This window comes from Sebastes fasciatus, chromosome 5 (assembly GCF_043250625.1).
Source record: "Sebastes fasciatus isolate fSebFas1 chromosome 5, fSebFas1.pri, whole genome shotgun sequence".
In the NCBI taxonomy this organism is placed as follows: domain Eukaryota; kingdom Metazoa; phylum Chordata; class Actinopteri; order Perciformes; family Sebastidae; genus Sebastes; species Sebastes fasciatus.
This window is the reverse complement of record NC_133799.1, coordinates 3692359-3707195: the sequence shown is the minus strand read 5'-3', so window position 1 is coordinate 3707195 and position 14837 is coordinate 3692359. Positions and strand designations below refer to the sequence as shown.

At 40.0% G+C, this 14837-nt stretch overlaps 1 protein-coding gene across 1 annotated transcript; it reads right to left on the bottom strand.

Moving 5' to 3' along the window:
- Positions 1-1446: 1446 nt before the first annotated feature.
- On the bottom strand, positions 1447-14465 carry alpi.1 (alkaline phosphatase, intestinal, tandem duplicate 1). The gene is made up of 11 exons (XM_074634572.1): positions 14299-14465; positions 13513-13638; positions 9606-9721; positions 8933-9107; positions 7015-7187; positions 6344-6478; positions 6181-6256; positions 5532-5666; positions 4286-4477; positions 3819-3935; positions 1447-2542 (listed from the first exon to the last, which is right to left on the bottom strand). Exons 1-11 carry the CDS (start codon positions 14390-14392, stop codon positions 2268-2270), a joined length of 1614 nt encoding a protein of 537 aa, XP_074490673.1. The 5' UTR covers positions 14393-14465; the 3' UTR covers positions 1447-2267.
- Positions 14466-14837: the final 372 nt, after the last annotated feature.

The window sequence follows — 14837 nt, the reverse complement described above, 5'->3', positions numbered from 1 at the left end:
CTTAACTGTGATCTAATTGGCCCATTATCTATTTTTATTTTTGTGTTTATTAGTTCAGCTAAAGTACAAACACAGCTGTAACACACAACACTTTATGGTGAATGTTAACCAGAAGCAGCTTTACTCAATATTGTCTTATAGCCACCATCAATCATCAGGTAATGATGATGATGATGATTACAGTGTTTTATGGCACAATATTATTATCGTTTCACAATATACAGCTCATATTTACGTGTAGGCCAGAGGCCAGAATTCAACCAACTACTGCTTCATTAAAACACTTTTCTAACAGAAAGACCATTTATTTGAATTTGTGGCAGAAATAATTGGTAACATGTGAGTCTGTGTGTGTACAGGTGGTCGGGTCGGAGTTTATATCCGTCTGTGGGATGCTTTTCAGCAGTGTGGTTAAACAATCCTCAGCAGTTTTACTCTGACGGGCCTTGTGGTTCAGACAGACCGTCACAAGGTCACGTAGTATTTTGTCAGCATCAACATTTGGACATATGACAGCCATAGACAAGAAGTTGACGTAGGCACTGTGACGTTACACATTGGTTTGTGGACTGACATTCTGAAGCCGCCTTGAGTTTGTCATTTTTTTTGCAACCATTTGACTCTAAATGGGACCATAATTTACTAAATGAACTTCATGCTGTATTGAAGAAGACTTTAAACTAGCGATTGAGACCATAAACTCATGTTTACAATGTTTACTGAGGTAATAAATCAAGTGAGTAGAATCCACAAAAAAATGTAAGTAAATGACAATGAGCACGAGATGGACACAGCTTTCCACGGAAAAGACCTTGAGTTTCTCCAAAAGGTCAATGCCATGGAATTTGCTTAACTGGGAATGTTTTCACTACTGTTGTGACAGTGTGGCATCGTAAGAGAAAGGTCGTTTGTACGAGCTGTGAGATTGAAGCATAGATGTATAATAAGGCCTATGACTCTTTCTATGTTCAGAGTGTTTCTGACAGATGGTGACAAACGGTGCTGCAGCACAGCCGGTATGAGAAAAGAAAAGCATTTTTTGAACATTAAAGCATGTGAACATGTTCTAGTACAAACCCAAAATACAAGTATGCACCTGAAAATAAGCATAATAGGTCCTTTCTAAATATTTCTTGCGTTAGAAATCAGCAAACCCTTTCCAGAAAATGTCCCAAATATCAGTTACTTTCTAATAAAATAAAGTGTTACCTAAAACAATTGCTATCAAATAAATTGGAGAAAGGACTCACCAAGAAAAAGTGTTTTTTTGTCATCCTTATTTAAGTAACATTTGCAAAAACACAGTATAAAAATACAAAATATTTGCTTACAAAATACATTCATGTACAATCCAAACAGATTACATATCAAGTGATCTGACAGAAAGCAGATTTACTATTTGGAACCAATGAGGTCAAGATACAAACTTGATAAAAAAAATTAAAAAAAAACTTAAAAGCTACATATTTTTCACTCCTGAAAGAGGTACAGCATCTTTATGAATACTCGTAAGGTCTGTTGGTGTCGCAGCTTGGCATTGGCACGATGGCTCGTTCACGTTACTGTCATAGTCATTTATTCCATCTGGACAATGACGGTCATGTTCATCAACAGCTGTGTGTAGAGCTGAACAGTGAGCCCTCAGCCTGCTTGCTTATTTCAAGTTATTCTGGTTGAAGCCTCAGATTAATGTGTAAATAGTAAATACAGCTCCTTGCAAATGTTTAATAGCTCTGAGCAAGCAGAGTTCTGATAACAGAGTTTGTATTGAACTTTGGAAAAAGAGTACAAAAATCAAACTAACTACTGAAAGAACTAGTTAGTGCAAATTAGTAGTCATGTTGCAAGTACAGGTTGTAAATAGTCCTTATGAAGTAAATGATGATGACTCTACAATGGCAACAGTTGCATGGAGTGTTTCTTAAAGAGCTGCTTGCGTGTGAATTAATGTTTGCATATTTGTCTGCGTTCTAGCCTGCCTGTTTGTTAGTTTGTATTTGAATAACAGCGACTACATGCATGTTTAAGCCTGCATTTTGGATGCACTCTAGGTTACAAGCTCATGTGAATATACACCAGGATGTATGCGAGTATTTCTGTTAACACAAAGGCTACAGTACTGTATATTTTTCCCTGCGTTCTGACTTCGCCAGCCTGTGTGCATACAGTGATTGTGTGTGCTCTATACTCTATGAATGTTTAGTGCATTTATTGCTGCATGCATACAATGTATTTATGTAAGTGTGTGTGTGTTGATGTGTTTGGGGTCATCTGAGGAACCAGAGGAGGCTAAGCAGGCCAAACAGGAGGCTCGGGGTTGTGTTCGCACACCCGCTCGAGGGGCGGCTGTGGGGGTGAGGAGGGCAGTTTGTGTAGGGCTCTAAGCAGCCAGCGTAGGCCATGACATGGGCCACGTAGTTCTGCTCTTTCACCCCGTGGAACAAGTGAGCCATCGGGCCTTTGGCGTAGATGGCCACATCCTCCCCGCCGTGCGTCTCGGCATCCAAAGGGACGGCAGCCTGCTGCATGTACTCCTCATCGTCTATAGGAGAGAAATGTGAGTAGAATGTAACCAAGCACTGTATTATTAGGCAACTCTCTGCTTGGATCATTAACTGTACAATACAAAGCTTCTATAGACTATGTCAACATAAATGAACCATGATGCCAGTCAAGATTAACTGCACTCTTCACTGTGACAGGGTAGAAATGTCACAGTTTGCTCGCAGCACCGGATTCCCTTTGTTTGTCAATTCAAATACTGAACGTTCACTAAAGAGAGCACCTTCGGCTAGCTTTAAGATTACATTCTCCTCATACAGTAGATGTTTTTTGTGGGTGTTTCCCATAAAATGGTGTTTGGAAAATCTTCTGTAATTACATTTAATTACAACATTTTCAACACCCATAGGATAACTTAAATCATTTTGATGAAATTACAGAAGTTTTCACATCCACATCGAGGACAATAACGTTTCTAACTAACTAACTAACTAACTAATTAACTAACTAACTAACTAACTTTGCTGCCTGAACTTTCTAAAGTGTACTGACATATTCCATAACTTTTTCCTCCCAGAATTCAAACATATAAAACTGTTAACCAAGTAAGATACTAAAGTGTTCTTGAAGTCATGATAGAAAAAGAGTGTAGTCTTTGGTGCGCTCTAGATAAGGGTCCTCTTTGCCGTTTTGTAGATTGATTGTTATCTTGTAACCTTTGGCTAATCATACCTCTACGTCTCTAAAAAAAATGTTGCAATAGTGTTTTGGCCTCATAGTCTTCATCAGAATATAGATGCTGACAGTGCTTCATATTTCTCCAGATGGATACATAAAGTTTTAGAAAGAATCCCTCACTTGTAATTGCATGTTTACTTAAGGTGCCAGATGGGTTGAGTGTGCACTTTTCAGACACAACTACTGGTTCCAAAAACATTCAGAAACACAAAATTGGGGGTTTCAAAAGGTAATTCATCCCTGAATAGAGGTATTTCCACCTTCAAGTATACACACTCATGCAATGACTAAAGTGAATGGTGCAGAACAAGAGGAGGAGGAACTGGATCATTGCTGTCCAGTGTTCCACAAAGAAATACAAATAGCTTTTTTTTAGTACGGTTACATGCACACAATGAGGCCTGTGCAGGGAACAGAGCAGAAGACAGCACAGCAAATGCCACAAACATCATATTTCATCTTTGCTTTCCAAAGGAAAACGCAGGCATGAGTCAGCCGTAACCACATAAGTTCTCGCTGTCTGTACGCACATCAGCACAGACGAGTGTCACATCTGAAAGACATTAGTTTGTGCTTACAGTAATCCACCATTGTGATATTCCCTCTGGTTCCATTTATATGGACATAACCGGGGCCGTTGGCGTACAGGATGCTGGTGAAAGGCATTTTGTCATCGGCTTTCTTTGGTGCCAGACCTGAATGAAAAAAATTATTGGAGAAGGCGTGTAATAATACATTGGTCACAGTATCTTAGAGGCATTACCAGTAAACGGCTCACATGTACTTTATGAGACAAATACAAATTAGAAGCTTTCAACTCGCAAGTTACGCAACCTCAATCTCCAAAACTATGTCATCAACTCCATACATGAATGTATAAAACTAGTCATTCTAGGCTAGTTCTACTATTTACCACATTATGGCCCGCATCCGAATATAAATCCACGTTTTCTCCCCCTGTACTTTGTAAATCTTTATTATGAGTATGATTTTCATGCCAATTTCAATCTGGACTGCATTCAAGTGTTTGTGCTTGGAACCATACCAAAGATGGGATTTCCTCGAGGTGTGTTACCACCAAAGGTGAAGACGTGGGAGTGGTCAGCGGTGACCACAGTGAGAGTGTCGGATTCCCTGGTTAGCTGTGATGCGCGCTGAATGGCTCGGTCGAACATCACAGCTTCTGTCAGCGCCAGTTTGGCAATGCCGTCGTGGTGGCCATGATCAATTCTCCCTCGTAACAGAACAACACAAAACAATGAATTAGACCTGGCTCAAAGCATTTCACTAGCACGCCTCCTCTACACTCATTTTAGCATATATGTTGTTTTTGCCTTACATTCTTCATAAATAAGTGTTTGGTGCTGTAGAGTAATCTATCTTAAAGACAACATTAAAGACAAAAATTAAAGAATGAATTTCCTGTTTTACAACGACATTCAAATATTCTTTAAATCATTAGGTTAGAAATCTGGGTAACGCTTTCTATAAGGTCAAGTACCATGTCCATTATGCATTATAAACATACTTATAATGCAATACAATTTGCTTATAGCACTGTATCATTATCTCATCCACTTATTCTGTATCATCTTATAATGACTTATAAGGTCAAGTAACTAATACTTCGTAATTGCTGATCACTCACTGACTTTTTTTGTTGCAAGGATCATAGTAAGTTACTCTAAGTGGTCATCATTTGCTTTAAGTAAAGTAAAAAATAATTTTACAATGTTTTGTGTATTGTTCTTGCATAGATCTAATGATGTGTTTTTTTTCACCTTACTTAAAAAGCAAAAAATGACCACTTACAGTAACTTATAATCACATTATAATAGTGATTATAATGCATTATAATCACTATTATAATGGTGATTATAATGCATTATAAAAAATATAGCGTATTACAACTATGGGAATTATAATACACTATGTTCCTTGCAAAAAAATGTCAGTGAGTGAACAGTAATTATGAAATATTGTGATGTGATGTGATGATGCTTGACTTTATAAGTCAGTCTAAAATGTTTTATAATGTGTTATGATTAATATTATACAGGATTATGAATATTTATGAGTGCTTATAAATATAATTACACAGTGCTATGAGCAGATTATAATGCATGATAAGTATGTTTATAATGCATTATAGACATGGGCTTTATAGAAAGTGTTACTCAAGGGTCACAAAAGTCCCGCAAGGTATAAATGATCACCGTGACCATAATTCTTCATGATTCTTATAATGATTTAATGATTTTATATTTGAAAACTTGTGTTATAGTACTCATCTTCCACAAACAGGAAGTATCCTTTGGGATTCTTGCTAAGGATTTGTATGGCCTTCTCCGTCATCTCCACAATGGAGGGGTCACGTGATCTGTTCCGGAAAACCTCGAATCGCATGTCCTTCGGCTCAAACAGACCTGAAACCGCCGGGAAAAAAAAGGAGAGAATATTTTGAAGACATTATAGAATTAAAAGACTTTGGTACTGTAAGGTGGTAATGCTGAGTTAAATCTAAACTGGCAGAGCTAGAGCAAACAGAGCGAGAGAAAACACATGAAGAATTCTCAGTTAAAGCTGCTTCCAAGGTCATCAATGCAAAGTAAAGATTACAGACAGTACACATTTATTTGTAACACATACACGAAAGCAATATAACTGTGCATGATGATAACAATTGTATCTGTATTACTATGATACGCATAATCACAGCCTTAATCCTTTTTCATTTTTGTTGCTGTAGTTAGGGTTGATAATACCAGCTAACTGTGCATTTATGGTGTACCGTCATGACTATTTTATGGCTGTAAAGCTGATTTTACTGGAATCCTCTTGCTTCTGAGCCATTGAGAGGGTTTCGTAACTTAGATAAGAAGTTTATCTGTCAACTCCTGAGTGTCTTTGCCTGTGTTGACACAGCTACAGTATACCCACCCATAAGACGATCAGTAGCTTTCACATTTATCTCATCGAACTCCTTCCTGTGCCAGACATAGTGTGACTTCTTGTTCTGTAAAACAAACCAGAGGACACTTGAACCTTTAACTCGTATCTTAAAATATATGGAAATATCCAAAAGTTAAATAAACAATCCTACTGGTTTAGCCTTCAGCCACACGTCAATGAGGTTCCTCTTATCTTTGCGGTCTCCCTTGCGAGAGTTGGAGGTAGGGTACTCGGGGTCCAAGGTGCCTTTCGGCGTCATATACATCCTCCCTCCACCCAGAATCACCTTAAATGACACCACACAGAATCATTATGTTTAGTAGCCTGTGATGGTCATTGTACTGAAGAATTAGAAGAGCACTGTGGTTATCTCCATCTACCAGGTGTAAATACTTATTGTAACACTTCATTTTACAGGTCCAGAAATTTCATGGTAATTAGCTGATAATTGACAAGTAACCTATTTGAAATTTCTTTGGAATTACTGCCAAATTACACCAATATTTACCTCAAAATTTATCAAAAATTACTTTGTTTGGCTATCTTGACTTGGGACTTTTATTATTATTATTATTATTCTATATCTATATAAACATTATTTAATAATTATATTCTGCTATTTCCCAAAAAGCAGTAGGTTACTCGCTAATTATCAACTAATTACTATGAAATTTGCAGACCTGTAAAATGAAGTGTTACCATACTTTTTTTATTATATGGCTACAATTTAAACCAGTAATACTCTATGGGTCATGAGGATCAAGATTGAGAAATGCATTAAGCTATCAAAAAGATAAATGTGCCAAGCGGAATTGTTCTTACATCAATGTCAAAATTGGTGACCAGTTGTGTTGCAATGTCGACGCAGCCCTGTCGGCGGGCGCTGATAGGAAGATCTGCGTCACTGTACCAGCTGCGGCTGACAGAGTGGGCATAAGCAGCGGCCGGGGAGGCATGCTGGACACGGGTGGTGGTCACTACGCCAACTGATTTACCTGGACAACGCAGAGACACACCCAAACAAGAGGTAAAACTGTAAAGGCAAATCACACACCATGTAAACGTTTTTGTCATTGGTACAAAATAACAACTAACAAATGACTGTGGGAACTCAAATGTTCTTGGACATAAAGCTGCTCTGGAGGAAGAAATAATAAGACTGATGGGTGTAGCCACAGTCCCACAGTCCTTTCTGACTATAAGTAATGAAGCCCAGTGGGAGAGAGGTTCCAGGTCACCACATAACTTATTGCTTTTTAGAAAAGCTTGTTACTACAGCGATGAATGAGTAAAAAATGAAAATCACTGATCCTTATATATAAATATATATATATATATAGTATATTGTAGTGTTATATGTGTAGTATATCGTAGTATTTGCTGGCCTAATTAACAATAATTCAATAAAAAATGTAAAAATAAATCCCAATTACATTGTAACTTAGTTTTTTTGGCTTCAACCTTTGAGGTTTACCTCGTACAACAAAGTGCCGCCTCATAGAAATTTTGTAGCCTATAATTAAAACTGTATGGCTTTATGGGAAATATTCCAGTATAAAGATGTATAGATGTAAGACCACGGACACATAACCAACATAAATACAGTGAGCATAATATTTCTAATAAGGGACACTGATCCTTCACACACGAATCATAAACACGCCTTATAGAGTGCTACGGGAACGAGTCCTAAAACCTAGAAATGAGTTCGCATTTGAGCACTTCCGGTGCCGTCGTCTGGAAGTCAATGGGTTTTTTGAATGGGTTTTTGGTTAGATGCCTGAAATAAGGTCTGTGGTTAAGGTCTGTGGTTAACACAAGCTGAAGAGATTTTAACGTATTGCTCTACGACATAAAATAGAGTAGATATCCCACTCGTGAATTTTGAAGCCTTTATGTGTCTTAAAAAGACGGTTGCTAACAAGTGGCTAAATGAGACTATTAACGTCGTCACGCCGACTCGTCCGTCTTTACAGCCTCGTTGTGTTTACTCGCGCTCATGCGACCGTGGTGTAGTTCGTTTATAGCCTAACGTTAGCTTTTTACTTATGGCGATTACATTTACACTTCAAAAATCATAAAAGTGGTGTTCATTTGTGGAGAATATCTTGCTGAACAAAACGTGTAAGTATCATAAATGTGTGTTTGCCACAGAGCTTATATATCTGCAGTAATCCAAAACCCAATACACAGCTGTGTTGAATACTCAACTCTGATTGGTCATTTATAGCATTCTATGGTTTGGTGTTTCTTAGACCGTTGCTATGAATAATAGACCGTTGCTATGGACACAATCCTGATCTCCATACACAGAGAAAGGACTATTTTTATTTAGCAGAAAAGCCATACAATCATCTTTAAATCAATAAAATAATTTTTAAATTAATATTTTGTGTCAAATCATTGATTTCTCTACACATTATCCCTTACTTGACACACAGACAGTTGAACATAAATGATATACGGTGTGCATGTTATATACATAACTATAAGCCCGAAAGTGAAAGGGCGCCAATGTGATATGATCTCTTAATTAGACGTATTATGAACATTGAACTATAGCTGGTGACGAATCAAGTAGCAGGGAACATGCTTATCGGATAATTGTTTTATTCCTCATATTTTATTCCAAGGCAGTTATGGTCATTGCATATCTTGAGATAAGAATGTAATTCAAACCAGTTGACCTTTCCATTACGCCCACTATATTACACTTAGCCAAGCCAGTTAGTGTCTTTACCTTGGGCTTTAGCACGCCGTAGCACCGAGTAGACCTCGTTACCGAAGGTGGTGTTACACTCGTAGGCTACGGCGTGAGCACTGAGCCCCACCGTCTTAGCGTTGGCCTTCACCCCACAGTGGTAGGCTGTAGCCGTGCTGGCGCTGTCCGCTACCTGCTTATCCACACTGTAGGTCTGTGGAGTAGAAGCACAAACACCATTAAAGTACAGGACAGTAAATACATATATATTTAAAGTAGTATTTCCATTTCTATACTATATAGAAGACAACAAAGACACTGAATACTCAGACTCACTCACACTCTCACTCACACTTGAGTTACAATAATTGAGGGATTAGACGCCACGAGGCTGAATCCAACCTGTTTTCACAGTTTCTACCACAATGTCAGCATTTTCAGTTAATGGGTTGTTTTTAGCTAAATCCCTTGAAACCATCTTCAACCAAAGGTTTGACTACCTAAGTCAGAGCGGGATGGTATGAGGCAAGATGCAACATGTTAAAAGACCAAACCATTTGTGCTTTAACATTTATTCATGCAAGTCATTTCACATTTCTGCATTCAGAAATACTTATTTTAGTTTTCAGCATTCACATGCGTTTTCTGCAGGAAATGCATTTTCTAGTTTGCTGATGAATTAAGCTACAGGTCAACATTGTTGTGTCGTCACCTTTGACAGGGCCACATATGGGAAGGTGTCCATGGCCAGCATTGACTCCTCTCCTGATCCGCCCTCCATCTGACCTCGAAGGATTCGAGCTGCCGACACTGTGGACACACCCATCCCTGGGAGACAATGATTTACAGGTAAAGTCACTGATATGGTCCGTCAAGATATTTCTTTTTAGCTTCACTATCTTAGTCTACCGACATATTGAATGACATATTAAAGCTGCGGTGGGTAGAAATGGAGCAAATGTGATTAAAAAAAGTTATTTTTATAAAACGGTCCCTGTATCCTCACAGTAGTACACGAAACAGGTAATATGAAAAAAAACCATGTGCCTCTGTGTCCTCTGGTGTCCTCCGGTGCTCCTAATGGCATCTGGAAGATTTCACAGACCGGAGGAAAACAACCAATCAGAGCTGAGCTGGAGACTGCCATCCAGCAGTCATCTATGAGAGCCAGCTGTCAGTCACTCGCAAAGTCCAATCAAACAGTCAAACTAGGCAGCGCTGATCAAATATGAATCAATATTCTGTTACTGTTATTTCTCTCCTCAAATGTTTTCAGAATCATCTTGTAGTGTACTGTTTAGCTGTAAAATTAGAAAGTTTGCGATCAGGCAGCCATGTTGAGATCTGCTGAGGAAATACCAAGCACCGCCTACTAGCCGGAGCACAGCCAATAGGAACGCTCTCTCTGAAATGACCTGTTATTGGCCAAAGTCTAAAGAAACAACGATTTAGAAATCTATGTTCTGAATGTATTCACATCATGTGAAGGTTTTGCTGTTCTGACCCCAACGCCCCCAGAATACTGTCATCTGTCCAGTTGGTGAACATTTCAAAAATCCAGACCAAAAGTATTATTTGTTTGAAAAGCTCAGACTATAACTGTCAGATTGAATGATTCAGTAATTCTCTAAACAAACAAATGAACGCATGTCAAGGTCATTAACGTCAACTGAACCAACAAATGGACAGGGCATTTAAGGCAGTGGTTTTCTAGTACAAACACATTTTTTAACTAAATCATCAGACAGACCACCACTGACTCTTCCAGGCACGTATTCAGACCACTATTGGTAGAACATACTATATAACATAAAAACATACTTGCTGTTAAGTCACTATCTGGCATATATTACATAAAACATACAGTATATGCCTTTTGCTTTTCAAAAACAATTAAGGGACCTGTTTTATCTCTTCCTGTGGTTCACTATTGGATTTCACCCCTGACTTTGAAAGCCACACTTTACTAAGCCCATGTCACAGTGATGCACTTAACTCTCCCTTCAACGTCACAGTCATAAAACCGAGAACATACTCTGGGGAGGGCATTACTGGGGAGATGCACAAAGAAAACTCAGCCTCGACCACCCAGAAACGTGACTAAGTAGGTTTGATTTAAAGCAGATATTCTGGTAGTTAACAGGAAAAACACTCTTAAATCTATGCGCCTTTAAACAGCTCCCCTTTCAAAAAATTCTTTCATGCCTCACCAGCTGTAAATATACCACACCAGTGACAATTAATGGGAAAAATGTTCCAATCAAATCCAATCCAGATGGCAAGTTTCCCCAATAGTTGTCCCTTTGGTAGAGAGTAACGTCACTGAATGCCAGGCTACACTGCTAAGAGATGTAGCGTGTCAAGAGTTGATCACCAGGGAGACCGCGAGTCCCTGCCACCTTAAAGATACCCTGTGAAGTTGCTGACCACTAGTAATGCTGGGGCACAATTGTCTTAGGTCCCCATTTTGTTTGAATCACGCACGCATGAGGATGTGGGGTGACGCAACTCACATCCTGCAGTTGGTTTCACGCTATACAGCTGATCGTCAGTTCATAGTGCCAACAGATGTAGCAATGTGTCACGTGTCAACAAAGAAGAAGAATGCTAGCAAGAAAACATGGAACAATGCATGCACAATATAAAATATCTAACAAATTCAGCTTTGCAAATGTTTTGTGAGGAAGAAAATGCACTCGCACAAAAATGCAATGCAAAGTTCAACAAGTTGTCCAACTACAGAATAAGGGTTTGTTAACGTCAGTGCCTTGCAACACTAGAAATCTTTTTGAGTCGCGTTTCTTGCCACCTGATGAAGAAGTCCAACTCTGTTTTGGACTGAAATATGTGGCTCTTTAGCTGCAAAATGTTCCACAAGCTTCCTGACTTTATGAACCTAAACAATGAGCTGAAAGTCACTAAATTGCTCCATAAAGCCAAGGGGAGCTGCATAGTCAGGAGTCTGTGGGTTGGCCACTGCAAGTGACCCCTTTCACATTACACTCTGTCATTTCAACAACATATCTATCAGTGCAGCTTTAAGTTTAGGTAACTAAAACTACTTGGTGGTAGTAGGAAGTGTATTTTTTGCATCATTGGGCAAAAATTCCATAATAACCTTTCAGCATATTGTAATTCAAGTGTTCTGAGAGATAACTAGACTTCTGCACCTCCTCATGGCTCTGTTTTCAGGCTTTAAAAAATCTAGCCAGTGACGGGAGACTTTGACCAATCACAGGTCATTTCAGAGAGACAGCGTTCCTATTGGCTGTTCTCCGGCTGGTGAGCTGTGCTTGGTATTTCCTCAACTGATCTCAACATGACTGCCGGGTCACAAACTTTCTCATTTTACAGCTAAACAGTACACTACAAGATGTTTCTGAAAACATTTGAGGAGAGAAATAGGCATTACAGTAACAGAATATTGATTCATATTTGATCAGCGCTGCCTAGTTTGACCGTTTGATCGGAGTTTGCGAGTGATTGATAGCCGCTCATAGACGGCAGCTGGACAGCGGACCTCAAATCAGCTTGTTTTTCGCCGGTCTGTGAAATCTTGCAGATGCCATTATGAGCACCAGAGGACACCGGAGGACACAAAGGCACATGATTTTTTTCGGAGTACTTGTCTCATGCACTACTGTCAGGATATAGTTAGATTTTTATAAAAATATTTTTTTGTCATATTAGCTCAATTGTCTATTTCTTGCCTCAAATGTTTCAGAAACATCTTGTAGTGTACTGTTTAGCTGTAAAATGAGAAAGTTTGCTCCGGCCGGTGGGAAATGCTTGGTTTTGGCTCGACTGTTTTCAACATCAAACTTCACAAACTTTCTCATTTTACAGCTAAACAATTTTCTAAAATATATTTCTGAAAACATTTGAGGCGAGAAATAAGCATTACAGTAGTTTGATATTTGATCAGCGCTGCCTAGTTTGACCATTTGATCGGAGTTCTCGAAATTCACGAGCAGTGAATGACTGCTGCGTTAGAGACACCTCGGCTCTTCTTTGGGCGCAGTGGAATCTTGTAAATGCCAGTAGGAGCTCTAAAAGGAAGCACAAATTACCGGTCTCATGTACTACTGAGGGATATACTGTAGTGACAGTTTGAGCCAATATGACAAAATGTATTAAAGTTACCAACTGTAGCTTTGAGGTTAGAGAAAAATCACTCATGATTAAAAGGGAACCAGCGTTGACTGTTGGTATGAGATGAGCTGTGAGATTAACGCCTTTCTACCTCAGTCATTACTCACACAACTCCAAGAGTTTTCTGGTGAAGTCCACATAAACATAATGTATTTTAAGCATTTAAACACATGACTAAAACTGTCCAAAGTTTTATTACGACTACTTGCTCATCAGCCCTCACAAATCGAGACACACGTCTGCGCTACCACAGACCGCTGTCCAAGCCGCTCTCCGTCAATGATCCATTCTGAGCACAGCAAACACACCCGTACAGTAACTGAACACACTCAAGCATTGTCTTGCATTGCATATTGAGCCGTATTTGTCATTGAGGCTGAAAGTAGTAGCCTTTTCAAACTTCAATCACAACCAAGTCAGCGTTGAGTGTTTGCTGGAATAGATTCCATAAACATAGCATGACCTACCGTCGCCGAGGAACAGGATGAGGTTCTTGGCCTGGTGCTCCCGAGGGCGGAGTTTCAGCGCAGCATCCAGTGTTGCCCTGGCCTGAGCATCCCAATAGGATGGTTCCCTCTCCAGTTCATACAGCGCTGCTCCGAGGAAACACACACAGAAATGGAGAATGAGAGGTGGATGGATGGGATCTCAGAGGTTTCGCACGTTGAGTATCAAGTTTGTGTGTGATATTGACTGCTTAGTATGTGTGGGTGTTTGGTGTTTGCATGCGTGGAATTGTAAATCTGCAGTACAGAAAAGCTTCAAGTGAATTCGAGTGTGCCTGTGGGTGCCTGCACAGTCATGCATCTCTCTCTCTGACACTTTGAATTATATTTGGCCTTGGGTTAGACGAGAGAGGAGGTTTCTCAAGAGGTGTCAAAATGACAAAAACAGCCAAGAAGACACTGGTTTTCTGTCCGTTCATGCCCACAGAGAGTCACAGTGAAGGAGGTCAAACAGGAACATTCCTCCTGCCACACACCAAAACAACGGAAAGACAAACAGTGCGTCCCACATTTTACATAAACAGGTAGACACGAGCAAAAATATACTCACACACGCTTTTGTGCATCTCCATTACACCTACACATCTGTGCTGCTGAAGTTCTCAAACACAGTCTGTCCTCACAAACTCACCCTTCCCCAGGCTGAGGTTACCTGCTTGAGTCCCTTTGCGCGTCCAGTTGTCTGCCCACAAAATGCTACTAATATCCCAACCGCAGGCAGCAATAATAAGTCTGTTGTCCCCTCACCTTGGCTGTCCATAGCGGCCCGGCCCACGGCCAACAGTACGGGGCCCAGAAGGATGAGCAGGAGATTGGGGGCCCTGCAATGTGGCGTCTGCATCTCTAATCCGAGCGACCTGGAGGCTGGAGAGGTTGACGCAGCCGGCTTTCAGAGCAGCACACCGAGAGAGACACAGGCAGAGAGTGTGCGTGGCTGCTGAGACCTCCGGCCCTGCCTTTTTAAAGCCCCACTGGGTGTGTAGTAAGGAAGGGCCCACGCCAGCTCATAGGCTTAGAGCCACAAAAGGGGGAAGAGAAAATATGAGAGAAGGAGGAAGAGCCAGGGGAGTAAGAGAGAGAGAGAGAGAGACAGAGAAGCTGGGACCACACACTATACCATCACAGACCCTCTGCTCACTTTGATTCCTGAAAATGCCCCACCCCCATTTTGTTGTTTTAAAAGGTTTCTCTAATTTAGTTTCCCTGGCTCTCTCACTCTGAAGTGTGTATGATAAAAATTTGAATGGTCCTTTGATGTGGTAAATGTATAATGGGTATTTCTATGC

Bases quoted from the DNA above. Each gene is read 5' to 3' on its own strand.
- alpi.1 (XM_074634572.1), bottom strand. From the start codon at position 14,392: ATGCAGACGCCACATTGCAGGGCCCCCAATCTCCTGCTCATCCTTCTG. The intron at 9,722-13,512 runs GTAGGTCATGCT...ATTGTCTCCCAG, and splicing joins CATCCTGTTCCTCGGCGACG to GGATGGGTGTGTCCACAGTG. The intron at 3,936-4,285 runs GTATGGTTCCAA...TTTTTCATTCAG, and splicing joins TCGAGGAAATCCCATCTTTG to GTCTGGCACCAAAGAAAGCC.